The 17,770-nt window shown below is 39.7% G+C and overlaps 4 protein-coding genes across 6 annotated transcripts in view; 3 read left to right on the top strand and 1 right to left on the bottom strand.

Moving 5' to 3' along the window:
* LOC120456277 (ras-related protein Rap-2b) overlaps positions 1 to 17,770 on the bottom strand; it is a 181,858-nt gene that overhangs the window by 43,459 nt on the left and 120,629 nt on the right. The gene's annotated exons all lie outside the window — the stretch shown is intronic.
* Positions 6,109 to 13,333, top strand: LOC120456268 (mucin-5AC). Of its 3 annotated transcripts, none has more exons than XM_039642994.1 (6): positions 6,109 to 6,188; positions 6,750 to 6,906; positions 9,643 to 11,195; positions 11,371 to 11,529; positions 11,810 to 12,487; positions 12,561 to 13,333. In XM_039642994.1, the coding sequence occupies exons 2-6, from the start codon at positions 6,893 to 6,895 to the stop codon at positions 12,788 to 12,790; spliced, it is 2,634 nt and encodes an 877-aa protein (XP_039498928.1). In that variant the 5' UTR covers positions 6,109 to 6,188; positions 6,750 to 6,892; the 3' UTR covers positions 12,791 to 13,333. The 3 variants fall into 3 exon arrangements, with proteins under 3 accessions (XP_039498928.1, XP_039498927.1, XP_039498930.1); XM_039642993.1 differs by having other exon boundaries at positions 6,114 to 6,214; XM_039642996.2 differs by having other exon boundaries at positions 6,128 to 6,168.
* Positions 13,729 to 14,112, top strand: LOC120456283. Its single transcript, XM_039643024.1, has one exon. It carries the CDS (start codon positions 13,729 to 13,731, stop codon positions 14,110 to 14,112), a length of 384 nt encoding a protein of 127 aa, XP_039498958.1.
* Positions 16,360 to 16,585, top strand: LOC120456284. Its single transcript, XM_039643025.1, has one exon. The coding sequence runs from the start codon at positions 16,367 to 16,369 to the stop codon at positions 16,583 to 16,585; it is 219 nt and encodes a 72-aa protein (XP_039498959.1). The 5' UTR covers positions 16,360 to 16,366.

Raw genomic sequence — 17,770 nt, forward strand, 5'->3', positions numbered from 1 at the left:
TTTAAGGAATACACACTTTTTTCAGGTGGGATTAATTGAGGATGAGAGTAGTCTTGACTTTCGGGCCCGGTCTTTGGTATTTAACTGATTTCTTCGGGGAAATGAAAGCATCGCAAGACCATAAATGACTATTTGGAAATCCAACAGTTTGCTAGCAGTGTTAATTGGTGATGATTATATGTATATTATGTATACCATTATATGTGCTCTACATATCATTTTGCTGGTTATGCGATACTAGGTTATAATGCCGATGCCAAAACGCTTACAGTTTTTGTCGGTTTTATCGGTGCATCAGTTTTTGTTTTAATCAAAAAATATCTGAATGAAAACGACACTATTGCCGTGTCTATGGGATGCACTTTACACGCACTTTGTTTTATGGAAATGACTAATTCGCGTAAGCAATACTCTAACACACGAAAGTTGACTACAAATTCAGATAGAATACCTGAAAAGGTGAGTCGCAGCTCTGGTAATTCAAAGATTTCAAGGCATGTGCTGGTTTAGACAAGTGGATCACGAACACAAACTCGATCACAATCGCACGATCGGAACCGCTTCCACATCGCTTCCAATCCACGTCAAAGCTTACTCATAGGACATTCTTGAAACTCCCTTAGAAATTACAGTCACAATACCGGATTTGATATGAAGCACGAATTAAATCGAGTTCAACTAGTTAGTTAGCATTTAAAGTCGTCTTTGGGCTTGAGGCTTAACCTTGAACGCTTTTGCGCTCTTGCCGGTGATTAAGTTTGGCAATAAAAAATAGACCAAGTTTACTGCCAAGCAAATTAGCAAAATATTAAATAAAATTGTGAGGTGCTTCACTCACCGCAATAATGTTAACGTGGTAAATGTCACCAAAAGACACATCGAGAAAGGTAAACAAAAATGCAAAAAAAACGAAAAAAATAGACAGAAAGGGGAACAGAAAAATGTTGTTCACCTTTCAGTTGGGACTGCCTGTCACTTACAGCCTAGGTTGTTACATGTTCATCTGACCGCACCAGACGAAGACAGCCAAGGCCGCACAAAGAGTTGCAAGGCGTTTTTAAACTTATTGAAGAAATTGGTAAATTAAATAAAAGCCTTATTAAATAAAGTAACTAAATAATTCGTTTGCCATAGAACACACCATTGTAACACATACAAACAAAAAGATGTAGTACAATGTGCTGTCATAATTAATGTATCGCCATTAAATGCATTACTTTAAAATCTATAATAAATATGCATATAATCCACAAACGTACCCTATTTTAATGTAAAACCTTTCATTTTATGAACATATTACTTGAAAACACTTGACATAGTATTTCGTCCCTGGCTGTCGGCTGTAGACACATTTCTATGCAAATGCCAAACGGTGGTTCGTCTTGTTTTTTTTCAGGTTTATTTGTTTATGTTTTTATTAAATTTTTATTATATTTTATTTCATTTTTTTGAGTCTTGGGTTTGAGTTTTGGTTTAAGTTTCTCGAGATATAAACTCCAGTCCCTCGTTGACTTCTCCGGTCTGCCACGATCCCTTTGCCAGTTGATTACTGAATCGATTTATTGCCAATTTATGTAACTCTCGGGCAGCGTTTCCAGTTCGATCTCTGTCTCTACTTTGATCTCAACACTCGCGTTGCGTCGTGACTCAATTTCAAAATAAACTGTTTAAAATTAAACAAATTTTCGTAATAAACTAAAGCTTTAGAGCAGCAAATGCAGCCCAGCCAAAAGCGAGATCAAAAGCACATTAAAGTGGGTCACAAAATGAATACAACAAAATGAAGTAAAAATTAATACTTTATAACTGTAGGCAAGTCATAAGTAATTAAATTAACAATGTTCGATTTGGAGTTTTTACGCTCATTACTGTGTTATGACTGATATGTGATTTATGGTTGATTGAAAAATTGAAGACTAAATGTGAAAAGATCAAGATATATATAGCTTTGAAAATGCAATTGAAGTAAACACAGATGTACTTTTGCAAATTTCTGGTGCAGTATAAAAATAATCAATGAAAGTGATATACATTTTTGAAAAACATTCTTGGTGGATTTTATTCACCGAATCAAACCTAGCCTTGAAATTACACATTATTAAATAGTGCCGCCGTTGACCTTTATGCATGTTCAACTTAATTTCCATATCTCCACGAACGAGGAAATCTCTTCAAACTTACTCAGATCTATTTCAACCAGAAACTACTTGAAGGTCGTCAAAACTAAATACTTATTTTGATGTTCGATGAAAAAATGTTGTCCAAGTGATTCATTTATTGGCAGCCTACGTAAAACCCATTACTTGGTCCCACACCGTCGTCTTGGTTATTAAAATGTTTCTCATAACTGTCTGGAAAGGCCAGAAAGAATCGAGGTACATTGAACTCCCGGGACACTCCCATATAGTTGGGCAACCAAAAAGAAAAATCGAGGGGTTAGTTGACAAAAATATAGTGTTATTAAATTTAAGATGAAAGATCAACCCGACACCTACAAAAAAAAGAATCCAAAGTTCTGTGTGATCACAAGAGATTAGTCCAGAGTTATGGCATCTGGGGATTCTACGTGTTCAGACTTTGAAAGTGGTTTCCACAGGGAGAAGTTTGTTTATAAGCATTCAGGTATTTTTGGATTACTCTGCGGGTCGAGTCCACACCGTTTCCCTCTCCTCGTCCTGCAGTACCACCACCTCAATCCACCAGTATTAAACTTCTCTCTCCCCTTATAACACACACAGCTCTTGCATAATAATTGACAGTTATAAATTTTACTTGACTTAACATGCGCGGCCAGGTTCAAAATAAAAAAAAGAAAAAATGGGAAAACCAAGTCCATAAACAGTCAGGAAAGTATGCGTAGCAAGACAAAGCAATCAAATCCAATATGTAAAAAATTACCGCGAATCCTCTAATTAAAAGTAATGAGTTTCGATGTTATTGCGGAAGTTCAAGCAGCAATTTTTAAATACATCTGTGTGATTAGTTAATAGAATATTTTTAATTTCAAGAAAAATGAACAAAAAATAGAGGTCGAATCTATACGATTGTTTTTTGTGTAGTGTCTTGAGCGGTACCTAATTATTTTTGGCTTTTGTCCAGTTTTCCGGTCAGTTATCGCCCTCTACTCTCTTTAAAGTTCACGTAACTCTTATCGGCAGAGAGAGAGACGACAAGTGAGGGAGAAAAAGAGCCGGGTAATGGCTGGGCCTACGTGTTGTCTTGTTGTCTTGTTGCCAGTGTTGTCTTTTTACATTTTTTTGAGTGGATTGGGGATTGGAGATCTCGGCGACGCCAACGGTTGCAGACCGCATTAACATTCCAAGTTGGCCACTCCTGTTTTTGTACATCTGTATGCAGATATGACACACGTACACACACATACACACAATACACATATATATGCAAATGTGTGTACAAATAAACTTGTATACATACGCTCTCATGAACACTTGAAATGTTGGATAACAGTTGTTTCTTTTCTTTTTTTCCACCTTTGGTGCACTGGTTTTTATTACAGTTTTATGAGCTTTTACACTACATAAAAAAGTGGGTACCCGAAGTGATTTTATCTTCTTGCTGTGTTCCTTTGAAATGATACCGGATGTTGGTATTTTTCAGGCTTACAAAGCGTATTGTGATGCCACCGGTGTAGGCCCTATAAAGTTTTATCATAGGACAGCAGAAATAAATATATTAATGTTTGGGCTTTAAGTTTAAGACTCGACAAAAATGGTGAAAAATGTGTCTAAAAATTAACAGCTGTGTCTAAAAATTAACAGCTGACTATGCTGTCACTTCCTCCAAAGCGTCTCCGAGATGAGGCTCCATTAAAGTACTGCTCCTTCTTTTTTGAGACACCGCCCTGAGTACCAATCCATCTGCCACTTACACTCGCCCTGTAATTTGTATACCCTTGCAGAGGGTATATCGATTTAAGCCAGAAGTTTTCTACGCAGTGGAGAAATGTTCGACCTAATAAAGTACGAATATTTATATACCAGTTCTTCAAAAACATTTAATTTCGGTTTTATTTTGATGACCATATCCTGTTGCTGTCATCATGTTTTGTTCTTGAACATAAACTGCAATTTTTCCCTTTTTAAAATATATTTTTGCTGCAAGGGTATCTGAGCTTTGGACTACCTGAAGCTATCTTTCATTCTTGTTTTTGATTTTTAATATAACTCCTGACCTCGAGTCGCTCCCGACAAAAAGAAATCCTGTTTACCCCGAAAAGGACCGGGTTTTAATTCTTAATTTTCAATTCATTTTCACATTGGTTTTTTAGTCGTATTTTTTACATACATGCATGTATGTTGTGTCGTGGAATCCATAGCAGTTCGCTGAGTAACTTTATTAATCTGACCTCGGCGTAGCTTGAGTCACTTATGCAGACGTACATTCCGTAAAGACGATCACTTGAAATTCAATAAGTTTACAAAGCTTCTGAAAAACACGAATATGGATATGCCGAGGACAACCAAAGTTGGCTGAGGATTCCTTAATAATGCATACAGTCGGTTAAAAGGCACAATCACTTCCTGGTTCGTTGCACTCGCTGCAAAGAGGGAAGCTCTTATCCTTCTTTCTGCCAATTTTGGTATTTGAACGCGATAGTCAAGTGCCGCGACTATCAGATACCCGCTATTCAGCTAAAAGAAGTGCGAAACAGATTGAGATTGATGCCACTGCCTTAGCAACCTTGCGCTTAGTAGGCGTAGGTGGAATCTGCAAATTCATCACGTAGTGGATAAATATGTACATATTCAAAAACTTATTAACTGTGTAACAGGTATTTAAGAGTCGAGGCACCCGACTAGAACGTTCTTTATTGTTTTATGTTATTCGAATCAATTTCCTTCATTTTCCTGTACAATATTTCCAGCTAATTTTTAAGTTTGGCATCATTTTAAATTCACCAATAACCTTTACATCACCCTGAACAACGAATTAACGTGTCAGTTGAATACATCCAGTTTCTGTGCGCAAATGTCGAACTATCTGTGTATATATCTATGTATATGCGTATCCCAAACTATGTCACATCAAGCTGGTGATCTCTCTGCTTGAATTGCATAAATACTCAGTAAGCAAATGAGCAATGGTTAATCAATAAGCCCCACATATTAGATAATATTACTGGATAATAGTAGCGGAGGAGAAACTGGGGAAACCTGGGTGATGATCTGTTGGATAGCTTGCATACGAGCAGGCATGTTGCGTGCCCTGCTAATTGCAGTCGAAGCGGTTAAAAAAGCGGCCACTGCGGCCAAAGCGGCGAATGTGTAATGCGGTTAATCAACGACGGCGACGAATAACCGTAGGAATGAATAAACGGCCTTGAGACCAGCTGCCAACCAGTTTTGGCTTATGAAATCAGCAGCAGTTAACTGAGATCGATGCGAACATAGAGCATCCCCAAAACTGCAAGTAAATGTTGCTGGTGCACTGAGAGAAATGGTTGCACTATAAGTAACGACCAATGAAGTATTAATTAGAAGTTATGTATTAAGGAAATTTTAAATAAAATAAAAACTACTACTACTCTTTGTACTATTAATATTAAATCAAAATATTCTAACGGGATTCATAAGCTTACAAAGTTGTATGTGAAAATTGCATAAACATTACAAAATATTCGTTTTAATTACAGTTTGTAATTATGTTAGTATGATTTTTTATTACCAGACCAGTGTAGTTCAAAATTTCCTAGTGCCCAAACGCCATTGAAAGCCAGCATCGATCGACTGACTGCAGGTGTAAATGATTTAATTTTAGCATGGTCATAACCGAAAAAAGTGTACATACATATGTATATGTATATATACATTTATGATATATAGAAATGTACATACTATATCGTCACTCCTGCCCATCGTTCTTCGCTCCTCTCTCTTTCGCGCATGCAAGACCCAAGACCCCAGAGGTCTCCGATCCCCGATGTTACCGATATTTTGAGCCGAAGCTGAAGTCGAAGCTGAAGTCGAAGTCGAAATCGAAGTCGCAGCCTCTGCCGCAGTCACTGCTTCAGTCGACGGCGGCAGAATCGCAACGGCAACGGTTTTAGATGGCTGAAGCGTTCATCATTTTGCCATTTCACGTTCAGCTAGCAGCGAAATCGAAAGTGACTGCTCCCCGAAGATCCGAAGATAAAATAAATATAGAGAGGTCTTCAAAAAAAGTTCATGGTACTGCCGCAAGATCCTCCCGGCAGGTGTGTGTGTGTGTGTTGTTGGTGTTGTTGGTGTTGTGTGTGCTAAGTGTGTGTGTGCGTGTGCTTGTGTGTGTTGGTTGGCGGTATATAATGAGCGTAACCAGTGGCTTAAGAAGTCAAAGCCCAATCGAAAGTTGAACACGAGAAGCCGCAAAAAGCGGCAGAAAGTGCATTTTAAAAATAATTTTTTTTTTCTTATTTTTTGTATGTTTTAAATCAAATGTTGCACCCTTACTCGAATTCTTTGTCACTACGCTAATCAGCACTTCCTCATTCCCTCAATTGAAATACATTTTTGGCGAAAAAAAAAACAAATGCAAATAACCAAAATAGTTGAACGAAACGTAACATAAAAGTGAAAAGTGAAAGTGCAACTCGAAAAAATGTCGAAAGTAAACAACAGCAAATAAACAACGATAACAACAAGAAAATATGTCCCACGTTTAAAAACACGCAAAATACAAAGTGCATTACAATTAAAGAAAAATCAATTTCCGTCATTACATTTTTTTACTTTATTTTTTTTCTTTGGTAGAAGCTGAAGCAGGCAGTTGACTTTCAAAAGTGTCATTAAAATCTATGCAAAAGCGCAGTTAACGAAAAAGTTGCTATAGCAGCATTGACAGCCACAAAAGTGAAGCCACATAGGAGCAACAAGAACAACAATCACATCTCACAATGCTTCTCAAGGTGTAAGTACAACAAAAATGATAAAATAGGAATTTTCAGGGGAATGGGCCACAGCAAAACAATTTGAACCACCCAAGGTCAAGTTAACGATTTGTTAGTTACTGCAGGGGGTTTAATTGGCAACATCGTATGTATTGCAGCAATATGGTTTACTTTTATTTTCTGGCAGAGAAAAGCGCTAGGTCACCACTAATATTTTGTTATGCCATTGAATTTATTTATTTATTATTACAACCAACTTTAGTTGCAAGATGAAAAGCAACACACCATGGTATTCATTGAAACATTGGATGTTTAATATATACGCTATATTTTAGCAAATAGTTCAGGTAGAAATTACTTATTTGCCTGCAGCGAACTGTTAACCTTGGCTAAATATAATTTTTTTATGCAAAAGATCAAGCCGGCGAGGTTAGCGATCTCTCTTTCAAAAAGGCCTTTTTGCATACATATTCACACAGATGTGTGGAAAATATGGCAAGACGACGAAGACGCGGACTTTACATTTCATGGCTGGTATGGTATAATGCGGCTAGTTTCTATTGCAACAGTTAGTGCCGATATATCAGTTTTTTATAACTGTCTTATTACCGCTTCACTGCTTCTCGAAGACGTCAATGGCCGCCGAAGTCTAAAACACGAAACCCGAATTCCTGAATCCGAATCCGAATCCGAATCTAAAGCTGAAGCTGAAGCTGAAGCGAAAAGCACCGGTAGACACTATATTTCCTTTCCCGTTTTTGGCCAAATGAATCGCCAAATTATAATACAAATTGCATGCCACACCCGCTAAAAGCCAAGTGAAAAATAAAGCAACAGCACTCCCTTTTCACGAATTGGTAATGTTGATGGGAGTGCAGACTCAGAGAAAAACCATGGGTTCATATTGGGAGCGGAGTTGGGTTCTCACAGCAAGGGATTTGCCTATAAAATTAACAAGATGGTCAAGATTGGGATTACTACAAAATCATTTCCATTCACGGGCATTTCTTAGTATCACATTTTTTAAATAAAAAAATGTTTTAAAATTGTCCAAACAATAACCATACATTTGAATCTCTTCAAACAACAAGTATAGACGAGAAATGCATTAAATTATTTGTAGTACTTTGCAATAATAAAATGTAATGAAGTTTTTATTGCATTAATAGTATACCATATACGCATATATCGTTTTATCTGAACTTATAATGAAGTTTAGAAATATATAATAACATTTAATACAACAACATAACATTTAAGTAACATAAAACATAACACAAAATAACAGTTAATTCGATATCCTACTAGACTCATTAAAAGGTTATGTCTTCGCGACTTTTTGGAGATAATCACCAACAGGAAATTGCGGAAGTTTCTCTTTCCTTGGTAGCTAGAACTAAGCATGTTACGTATTTCTCATTGCGCTCAATGCATTTACAAATAAATAATATGTTGCGCGCATTGTCACCTCATCCATAACGTGGGCCAACCATCAAGAGACCGTCTTGTCTAAGGGGGCAACTCTGCACCCCCCTGTGCACCGCCATTGCACGGCGATGTGGCTATAATTATAACTTTTCTTGAGTCACAGACTTATGGCTTTGGCTATTGTTGAGCTGTCTGCTTTTGGGGCTGTTGCAATTAAAGTAAGTTGAAGTTGTCTACCTTTGCAGAAAGGTGTTGCCAGCCCAGGTTGCTGGTTGTTGCTTGCTGGTTGTTGCTTGCTAGTTGTTTGGTTGTTCGCTAGTCCCCAAAACTTGTTTGAGAAGTGAACGCCAGCAGCCAGACTTGCACACAACACAATTCAAAATGTTAAAAGTTATCGTCAAGAGCGCTCTGTTCGCGTACACAGAAAAAAAATATTCGTGGTCAGAAAGTTTTTTTTTCTTTCCAATTTTTATCTGAAAGACTTCATTTTATATAGCTTGCCGTTATAAAATGCTTCGGTGTACTTCCAATTTAGTTGGATCATTGTATGACATTCTGTTTTTAAAGACTAAATTTAACATCTAGCTAGAACCGAGTCCCACAAGTAATTTTCTTTAAGTTGGATTGGTTTCCCTGGCTAGAAACTGAAAAACTGAACACCGGGGAATTTCAATCTGGTTTTATCTGGTTTTGAATCAAAATGGGTTAACACCTTTTGTAGTGGAAAGCCGGTTCGCGATTCCTGCGTCTAGTTTCCTGATCGTTTTTGGACCATTTTGCGGTTTACCTTGAGTATCGCTTTCATTGCATTGCAGCGCGGATTTAAAGAGCCCAACTATTGTGCGGTGATGCCGGCGGTGCTATATAGCCAACGGTGCACGCTTCATTCGACGGCTAGACATGATGGCCAATTCACTTTGCGTGGCTAATGAAATTGTGAAAGGTTTTCATGCCAGATCGGAGATGAGGCAGCACAGCGAAGATTGCCAGATGGGGCTAAAGCGGAATAGCTAACTTAAACCGACAAGCCGTCTTGGGTGACGGTTACACCGATCAGAAACCAGAAAGAAAGCCTTAAGGGCATAACGCTCTCTAAAGGATATAATTTTGATTCTACAGAATATACAAAATACCACAAAATAGTTAAGTAACTTATAATTCCTTGCAATATTGCAAATTTAAACTTAAGTTCCTTTGATCTTTAATTTGGTAGGAAACACACTACCCCTGTACATTGTGGACAGATCGTTTATATACTATATATGTTTTTAATGTTGAATTAATTTTTAGGAAAAAATATTTTAACATTCATGTATCATCACTTACAGTTTTCTCCTGGTCTTCCTGGCCACCCACTACTTGGTAGAGTCCGCGGATTCCCTTTCCAATATTGCCAGCGAAAGTGAACACAAATCCCTCGAGGAGAATTTACCTCCGGCGGTTCCCTTCGAAACTTCACACAAACATCCGGGTGCCGTGGACTGGGAGGAGGGATTCCAAACCTCCCATAAAATAAGCATAAGGGCCGCCGATTCTGCTGACTATTCGATGAATCTGCTGCCCACTAAAGAGCGACCTGAATTGAACCCCGTTTTGAGTGCGCTTATCAACGAAGATGTTATGAAGAGCATCGAGGCTAAACGAGCTATAGAAGAAGAGGAACTGGCCGAGGTTAGGCGTGAAATTGAGCAGGCCGCCGTGTCGGAGTTGGCCCAAAAGAGGGGTTTTACCACCACCGAGGCTCCTGCCCTACTATTGACTACTTTGCCCACAGTTGGCAAGAAGCTCGATAACTTGGATGAGGATATCGTCGTGGATCCTCACGAGGATTTTATCAACCAAAATTTTGCCCTGGAGAGTGCGGGCAGTGAGAACAACAAGAAATCCCGGATAGAGATTAAAAAGGGACCCAATGGCCAGGACTACGAGTACGAGTATGTCTATTACTACGAAGAGGACGAAGAGCCAAGCAAGGTTGATCCATCCGCAGAGCCCGAGACGCGCGGCAAGACTAGATACACCAATATCGAGAGGAGCACGACCGCCACTCCCAGTGGAAATAGCCTCCAGAGTGGCAAGGCCAAGGGAAGATCCTCTGATACCTCTGAAGATATCGAGGCTGAACGCCTTCCAATGATCACCCGTTTTCCCAGTCGTGGCAAGAATATCGAAGTGCCACCAACACCAGCCCTTGATTCTTTGGAAACCGCTGCCGAGCGCAAAAAGATTAGTGTTAAGCGCCCCAGTTTGGAGTTGGTTGATAGTGCCACCTTTAACACGGACGAGAAACAGACCAAGGCGGCTCGCAAGGGTGAAAACGAACTAAAGCCAGTGATTGCTATCGAACAGGAGGAGGCAGCCAGAAAGAAAGTGCAACAGGCCAAGGAGGAGCAAGCAAGGAAAGAGAAGGAGACCGAGTTGTCAGTCGATCAGGAGGATTTGGAGCAGACCACGCCGTCGATGGAGAAGGCCGCTCTAGATCTCTATGCCATATTGACCAATGAAAACCTTAACAACGAACAAACCACTGTGATTCCGGATACCATAGGCTCGGAGGGTTTTACCACTTTTGCAACGGAAACTGCCAGTACTGATGAGGATGAGGCCGGTGGCCTGACCACTCTGATTAATGAGATTTCATCGACTACCACCACCACGACGGCAGCCACCACCACTACGACTACAACAACAACGGAACCAACTACCACCACCTCCACCACTACAACAACCACGGCAGCTCCCTCTCTTTTTGGTGGCAGGAGAGCCGGCTTGAGTGGTTTGGGAGGACGTAATCGCTTTAAGTTAAACAAGGCTGAAGGTGGCACCACCACTAGCACCACTGAGGCACCGGTGGCTACAGAAACAAACAAGACTGGTAGAAGTAAGTTTAAACCATTTACGTTATACAAATTATTCCTTCTCATTAACTTTTTAACAACAAAATCGAGTAGTTTATAATTGTTAAATATTAATAGAACTATAATAATAAAACGACTATATCTTTCTCTTTGTGTTTCAAAATTAATATTAATATGGAAAATATCTTCTTTTGAAAGATCGTTTTTCGCGCCCCTCGATTGGAGGGCGTTCTCGTCCCGGAGCTCGCACCACCGCAGCACCAGATGCCACTTCTACAGCCGCACCTGCCGCCGAGGAAGGGGTAGTTGTTGCCAAGGAAGTAAAGCCTGTCAGCACGTCCTTCGCACGAGGCAGACGTAAGTATTTACTTAATACATACTTTGATTTTAACTTGATTGAACTGAAAGATACATTGCTAATAGTTGTAGTATTTTATCGAATTCTTACACCAAAGGACTAGCAATTGTATGTCAAGCACACCTTAACCTTTTGGCCAGTGAGTTTGTATAGTGGGCCAAAAGCAAAATACTAAAGCCGCACCAGAATTGTCACTTTGTTGCTTTCACTCAAAATAAATAAATACATTTAAAGTTGGGCATAAGTTAAAAAAAAATGCTTAAATTATTACCTTTTTAGCTCGCAACCGCTTCAACTTGCGCGTCTCAACCACCACTACGCGACCCAGCGAGGAATCTCCCGCCGAAGATGACACCCCCGCCGAAACCCCCTCAACCACGGCAAGAAGCACATTGAGGGCTCGTCCCGGACTGGCATTACGTGGACGCAGTCGTACAACCACTACAAAGGCACCCTCCAGTGCAGAGGGTGCCGAGGCGGTAGAGAGCAGCCCCACCGCTAGTTCGGAGGACGCCAAGTCCGGATCAACTTCGCCTTCTACCGGGGAACCAGTGCGTCCGTCCCGCTTTAACCTTCACCGCGCCGGTGGCAACCGCCTGCTGCCCCGTGGAAAACTGGGCAGATCGGGAGTCAGCACGGAAGCGCCCAAGGAAACGCCAGCTGCCGAGGATTCCGCCGCCGAGAGCAGCAGCCATCTGAACGACGTCAAAGAGGAGCAGACGGCCGGTGGCGAGCCTAGCGAAAAGACGAACGAGGCTGGTGATTCTACCGCCGGGGCTCCAGCGGCTCCTGTTTCCGGGTTAAATCGTCTTAGAACCCGACCACGTCTCAACGCCCTAACGCATAAGACTGATGCGGTTAAGCCCAAGGCATCCGCAGCCCCCGCCCCCGCACCAAGAAAGATTAATCCCTTGTTGGCTAAGCGACGACTCCAACTGGGAGCCACTTCCACCACAGGTAACTGACATTCCAGTTCGAAACGTGAGCAATTTGAACACATTCTTAATCAATCCACAATCCATCTTTACAGAGTCCCCCGCTGAGGAGGAGCATTTATCGCCGGACTCCACCGCGGAGCAGTCCGACAAAGAGGAGTCCCCCGCCGGAGGAAGCAGCGAGGCGGGCGCAGAAGGCGCCGGAAAGCCGGAGCATGAAACCACGGAAGCGACGGAGGCAACAACTAAGCAGCAGGCCCGCGGCCTGGGACTTTTGGGACAGCGTCGTCGTCTGCCGCTCCGCAAGCCCGGAACGATCCTGTAAAGCAACAAATTGCCATCTACCCGTTTGAATCCTGTAATGATTACTTGCCCAGATTTACTGCAGCATACTCCTAGAATTGGGCTGGGTGGCCCACACAAGCGATAATAACATTTAACAATTGTTTGATATATGTACTTTTTTTAAGTTTTCTACTCCTCGTACTTTACCTTCCAAAAACTCGTTAGCTTTGTACACATATGCCTTTAATTAAAATACTGATAGATGCGGATATTCTATGTAAGTAAGAGTAACCCTTACGTCATTAGAAAAAGTCACCAAAAGGAATAATATGGAGCGACCCCAGGAACGAGGAGATCTAAGCCACTCGTAGACCACTAAGCACCAAGTACCCGAAAAATAAGAAAACTATGATATGATTGCCCTCTACCCTACGAATGTGTAAAACCTAACCTTATCCCCTCCTTTCCCTATTATCCAAATCGACGCGTGTTTAGCAGATACACTTATTATATTTTTTTTCTGAGATACAATTATAAACACAAAAACGACTTTTAACTATATATTAAATAAAAACAAAAAGGAAAAACATGATAATTTAATGAAACACTTCTTTGACTGTGATTCGGTAGGGTGTACAATTTTTTGAACATTAAAGAAGGAGAATTTTGAAAATGTGATTTTTCTTAGATTAACACCTGCTTGAAATATTTCATTCCTTGTCTCAAGCTCAGCCTTGATTACTCCAATTAAAGTTATCTACATCAGATCTTTCAACATCAACATATTTTGTTCATGCAAGCCAAATATTTATCCGGCATTACGTTATTTGTTGAGGCCATTTGAACAAAATGATGTCAAGAGTAACGGATGCAGTAAATAAATATGTACCCAATCTGCTTACATGTTCGTTAGCTTTTTATGTAGACTATAAATATGTAGGGAATCGACTTAGAACACATTAGAGTAACTGCAGCAATATGTCGAGCCGGGTGCCTATTTTTCTTGCGGTTATCTTAGTGATTATACTCATATCCGAAATAAAAGGTGAACAGCAAAGCGCTGAAAATCATTTGGAGGAAGGCAATCCTCAGCTTCAACTTATTTTGGAGACCATAAATCAACACGAGCTTCAGAGAGTAAAGGAAATGATTGAAAATGCAAAATTGGATATTGTAAAACAGCGACCCAATAGCAAGAGATTGCGATGGAATCGCAAAGCGAGTTTCCCAAACCGCAAGGATCCTGGAAAATTGGAACATAGAGCATTTGTCACTACCACCCCGACATCTGAGCAAAGCAATTCGGATTACATTAATGTAAACAATTATTTGCCCACCCCCGCTCCTTGGTGGTTTAACTAAACTTCGAATTTACTTATATGTATTTAATTTGTAACTTTTGTAGTTCTAATTAGTTGAGTACTGAGCAATACCACAATTTTTTTTTGTCAGTACTTTATAAGTTATTTTATTTTTAAGTGAGAGGCTTTTCATCCAAATACAGCATTTATCTCCACACCACAATCCATTCCTTGCGGAGCTTTTATTGTGGGTCCCAAGACATTTACCATAGGTCTAAAAGCTTTTAGATCAAAGTTTTTCCACCCGATTAGCCAAACTTAAGTAAAATTCCATCGGATTAACGATTCGAGCCCCCTTTGCTTTTGATTTCTTCTTAATCACACCGAACCGGTAACGATCAAAACGTGGAAAACGATTGACAATTTAAGCCTTTGTTTGGGCCACAATTTGCTTGCTTAAAATCGATAGTCCGATTAAAAGCAATCGATAAACGGGTGGATACAGTGGTTGCAGTGGGTCGAACGACATTTTAGCCCCCTACATTTTCTCTATTGCACTCTTTTTAGCTGAGAAACGGGTGTCTGAACTCGACTACAGCATACGCTCCTTTTTTATTTAATTATTTTGATTTAAAATATGCATTTTTTTCGGACTGCCCCTGGTGAAGGTACATTTACTATAATTTATTTTAAATTCATTTAATGAAATTGGGTTCTACTTCTTGTTCTTAGTTTAACTCTCTTTTAATATTCGCCTGGTGTAACACTGCGTGATGACCGTTTTTCAAAGGTGAGGAAGCAGAGCGTGCCCAAAACACAAGGTCAGTCGTTAAGCTTTGCTAAAAGCACCCAGCAGTTGTCCAAACAAAAATAAAAAAAAGAACTCTTCAGTCGAGTTTCTCGACTATCACATGCCTCTTACACAGCTAAAGGCAGTACGACGGTGGAAGTAGGAAAGCCACTGTTTCCGAGATCTATTGCTCACTGCTCTGGCCCGGACCACATTTTGAAACAAACTTGCACAAGCAGAATGGCATCACTAGTATCTTAATGTAGCTTAATCTCAGTTTTCTAGCTATTCAAGTTCCCGACGACAGACAAAGTGACTAAATCGTTTGGACATACTTTGGATCAGGAATTTATATTATTTATAGTGTCGAAAACGATACTAAACGCTTGTTACGTACTTTACATCGAATCTAATAAACCCTTTTAGTGTGCGAGTAACGGGTAGTATAATTATTTGGATTAGGCCTGTTCAGCTTCAGTTGTCAATTATTTTAAGTCGTCGTTTCTGCCTTTTACCAAGTTTTTAATTGTTCATAACAGAGGCGCAGCAATTATGCAGTGTACCTAGTTGTGAAGAGTATGAAGTTATGTCAGCATAGTCCTTTCCGTCGCCAAAAATAAAAAAAGGAATGATACTATTTCCTCACTATTTTCTCAACTATTAGGTACCCGTCACTAAGCTTGTGGGAGTGCAAGTATATACATATGTATATTCTTTATATGGCCGAAAACGGTTCCAACAAATCTAGTATACCCTATTATGTTACTAGTAACGGGTATAGATTATAATTAAATTTAATGCGGTAATTATAAAACTCGATAATTGTCTGTTTATTGCATTCCCTCGATTCGTAGCCCTGGACGAGTTTCTGGACATTTTCCGACAAAATTTTTAAATAATTTCTATAAACTTGATACGCTTTTCTACGTCGGCTTCAACTGCAGGAAGTGTCATTTTCGTCTTCCCAGAAGAGTTTCAAAATGGTTAATGATGCCATTAACCAGGAGGAAGCCAACCACAGTCGGTTTGCTGTTGCGATTTAAATAGTTTTTAATTGATAACTAATTGCAGCGAGACGAGTGCCAAAACTAGACAGTGGTCGAAATGGCTGTGACGTTTTCAATGCTGCAACATCAACATGGTAACTTTGCAACTCTTTAGCCAGTTAATTGGCAGCAACACCGACAGCGATATTAGCAGCAGCAGCAGCAGCAGCAGCAGCAACAACAGCTTTTCACCAGGAAATCAATAACAGTTTAGCCAAAACAAAATAATAAAATGAAACCGGGGTAAAAGCATTTCTCTATTTCGGAAGTAGCTAAAAATGTCAGCACAACTTCTAAAACAAAACAAATGCAAATATGGCCCAGTTTTAGTTTGTTCTAATTTTGCTAAGCGGCAAACATTGCTAGTCGGGAAATACCTAGCAAAACACCTGAGAGTTTTACTGCCAATTTGAAAGTTTGACTATAAAAGGGGGATCTAGATTAATTTCTGTACTTAGAAGTCCAACGGCAATTCAAACATGAAGGTGTTTTATCAAACTATTTTGGGACTGGCGCTTATTTTTGCCATACTAAGTTCTTCTTTGACTTACGCCACACCATTAGATGACAATAAGTCGGATGAGTCTCTCCTAAGCGAAAATTCGGAATCGGATGAATCTGTGCCCAATGAAATTCAACAGGATTATCTCAATGTGGCCAACTACGTTACCCCGACTCCTCCATGGTGGTGGAACTAGAAACGGATTTAACATTTTTTTACGTTTTGTTAAATTATAGTTCCTTAATTTGGAACATATATTCTTTTAATTAATAAAGTTATTATTCAATCATATTTTTTTTTATATAGGGTGAAATGTTAATTAAGTAAACTGAGAATGTTTTTACTAACATATTTACATTAAAACCAATCAATTGGTAAATCAATGTTTTGACTGTTGTATCAATGTTGCGAAACTAGATGAACTAAACCAGTTAATGCAAAATGTATCATTACATTTTCTTATTTTTTCCACTGCTAATGGAAATGCTTGCCTTGAAAAGATCGTGCGATTATTAAATGATTATCGCCCGATTACCACATTGAGTGGCTTAAAATACCCATAAAAAATGTAACTGACGATGGCTTAAGATAAATAAGTCGCAGAGTCACTCATAAATTTCGAACGCAGCCCGCTGATTTATCTACTCCTCTAAGCGACTCATGGAAATACTACTAAGCTTTTTCGAGCACTGATTTCTGCGCTTGCACGAGACAAGTGCAGCACCGCAATTGCAGGCAAATTATGTCTGAGGTAATGATTCCGTTTCGTGCAAGCTTACACAGAAATCAAATTACGACAACCTTTATTCAGTAAACAAACAAAGCCTTTGCTGGCATCTAATTATTCCATTTATGGTTGCAATTTTGGTCGCTGAAGTCCATTTGGGGACAGATCTCAATTTCTCTTGGTTTGGTTTGAATATAACTAGCGAGTTCTTTTTCTTTGGTGACCAATTTCAGAATTCATTGCGTCTAGTAAAAAATGATTTGGTTTTTCATAGAAATAAACGTATTGAGCTGCCTTTAATTAACCCAATCACTTTACGAGTATTAAAGGCATTAAAGAGAGCATTTGCATAATAGTTTACGCGCAGTGCATGTCACGAGGACGTGTGCAATTGTGTGTAAACAGGAAGTAATTGCGGCCTTCCGAATTTGGACATGCCAAATAATGCCAGCTCGAAAGGAGGGGATCCGGCGGTCAGGGCCATGGACATTGAACTTGAAAAGAAAGCACAAAAAATGAATAACACACAACGGAAAATGCTGTGTGTGGCGGCTAATGTTAGAGAAGTTGAGCAACGGGTTTTTCGTTTTGCAATGAAGATGGATTTCCGAACTAGGGTGGGGGGAAGAAAATGTCCAGGCTGCCATAAGTGGG

Source organism: Drosophila santomea, chromosome X (genome assembly GCF_016746245.2).
Source record: "Drosophila santomea strain STO CAGO 1482 chromosome X, Prin_Dsan_1.1, whole genome shotgun sequence".
Classification (NCBI taxonomy): domain Eukaryota; kingdom Metazoa; phylum Arthropoda; class Insecta; order Diptera; family Drosophilidae; genus Drosophila; species Drosophila santomea.

What these genes read in the sequence shown, in the direction of transcription:
- LOC120456284 (XM_039643025.1), top strand. Translation starts at nt 16,367, where the DNA reads ATGAAGGTGTTTTATCAAACTATTTTGGGACTGGCGCTTATTTTTGCC.
- LOC120456268 (XM_039642994.1), top strand. An exon ending in GTCCTTCGCACGAGGCAGAC is followed by an intron (nt 11,530 to 11,809) that starts GTAAGTATTTAC and finishes TTACCTTTTTAG; the next exon opens with CTCGCAACCGCTTCAACTTG. An exon ending in GGGAGCCACTTCCACCACAG is followed by an intron (nt 12,488 to 12,560) that starts GTAACTGACATT and finishes CCATCTTTACAG; the next exon opens with AGTCCCCCGCTGAGGAGGAG.
- LOC120456283 (XM_039643024.1), top strand. Translation starts at nt 13,729, where the DNA reads ATGTCGAGCCGGGTGCCTATTTTTCTTGCGGTTATCTTAGTGATTATA.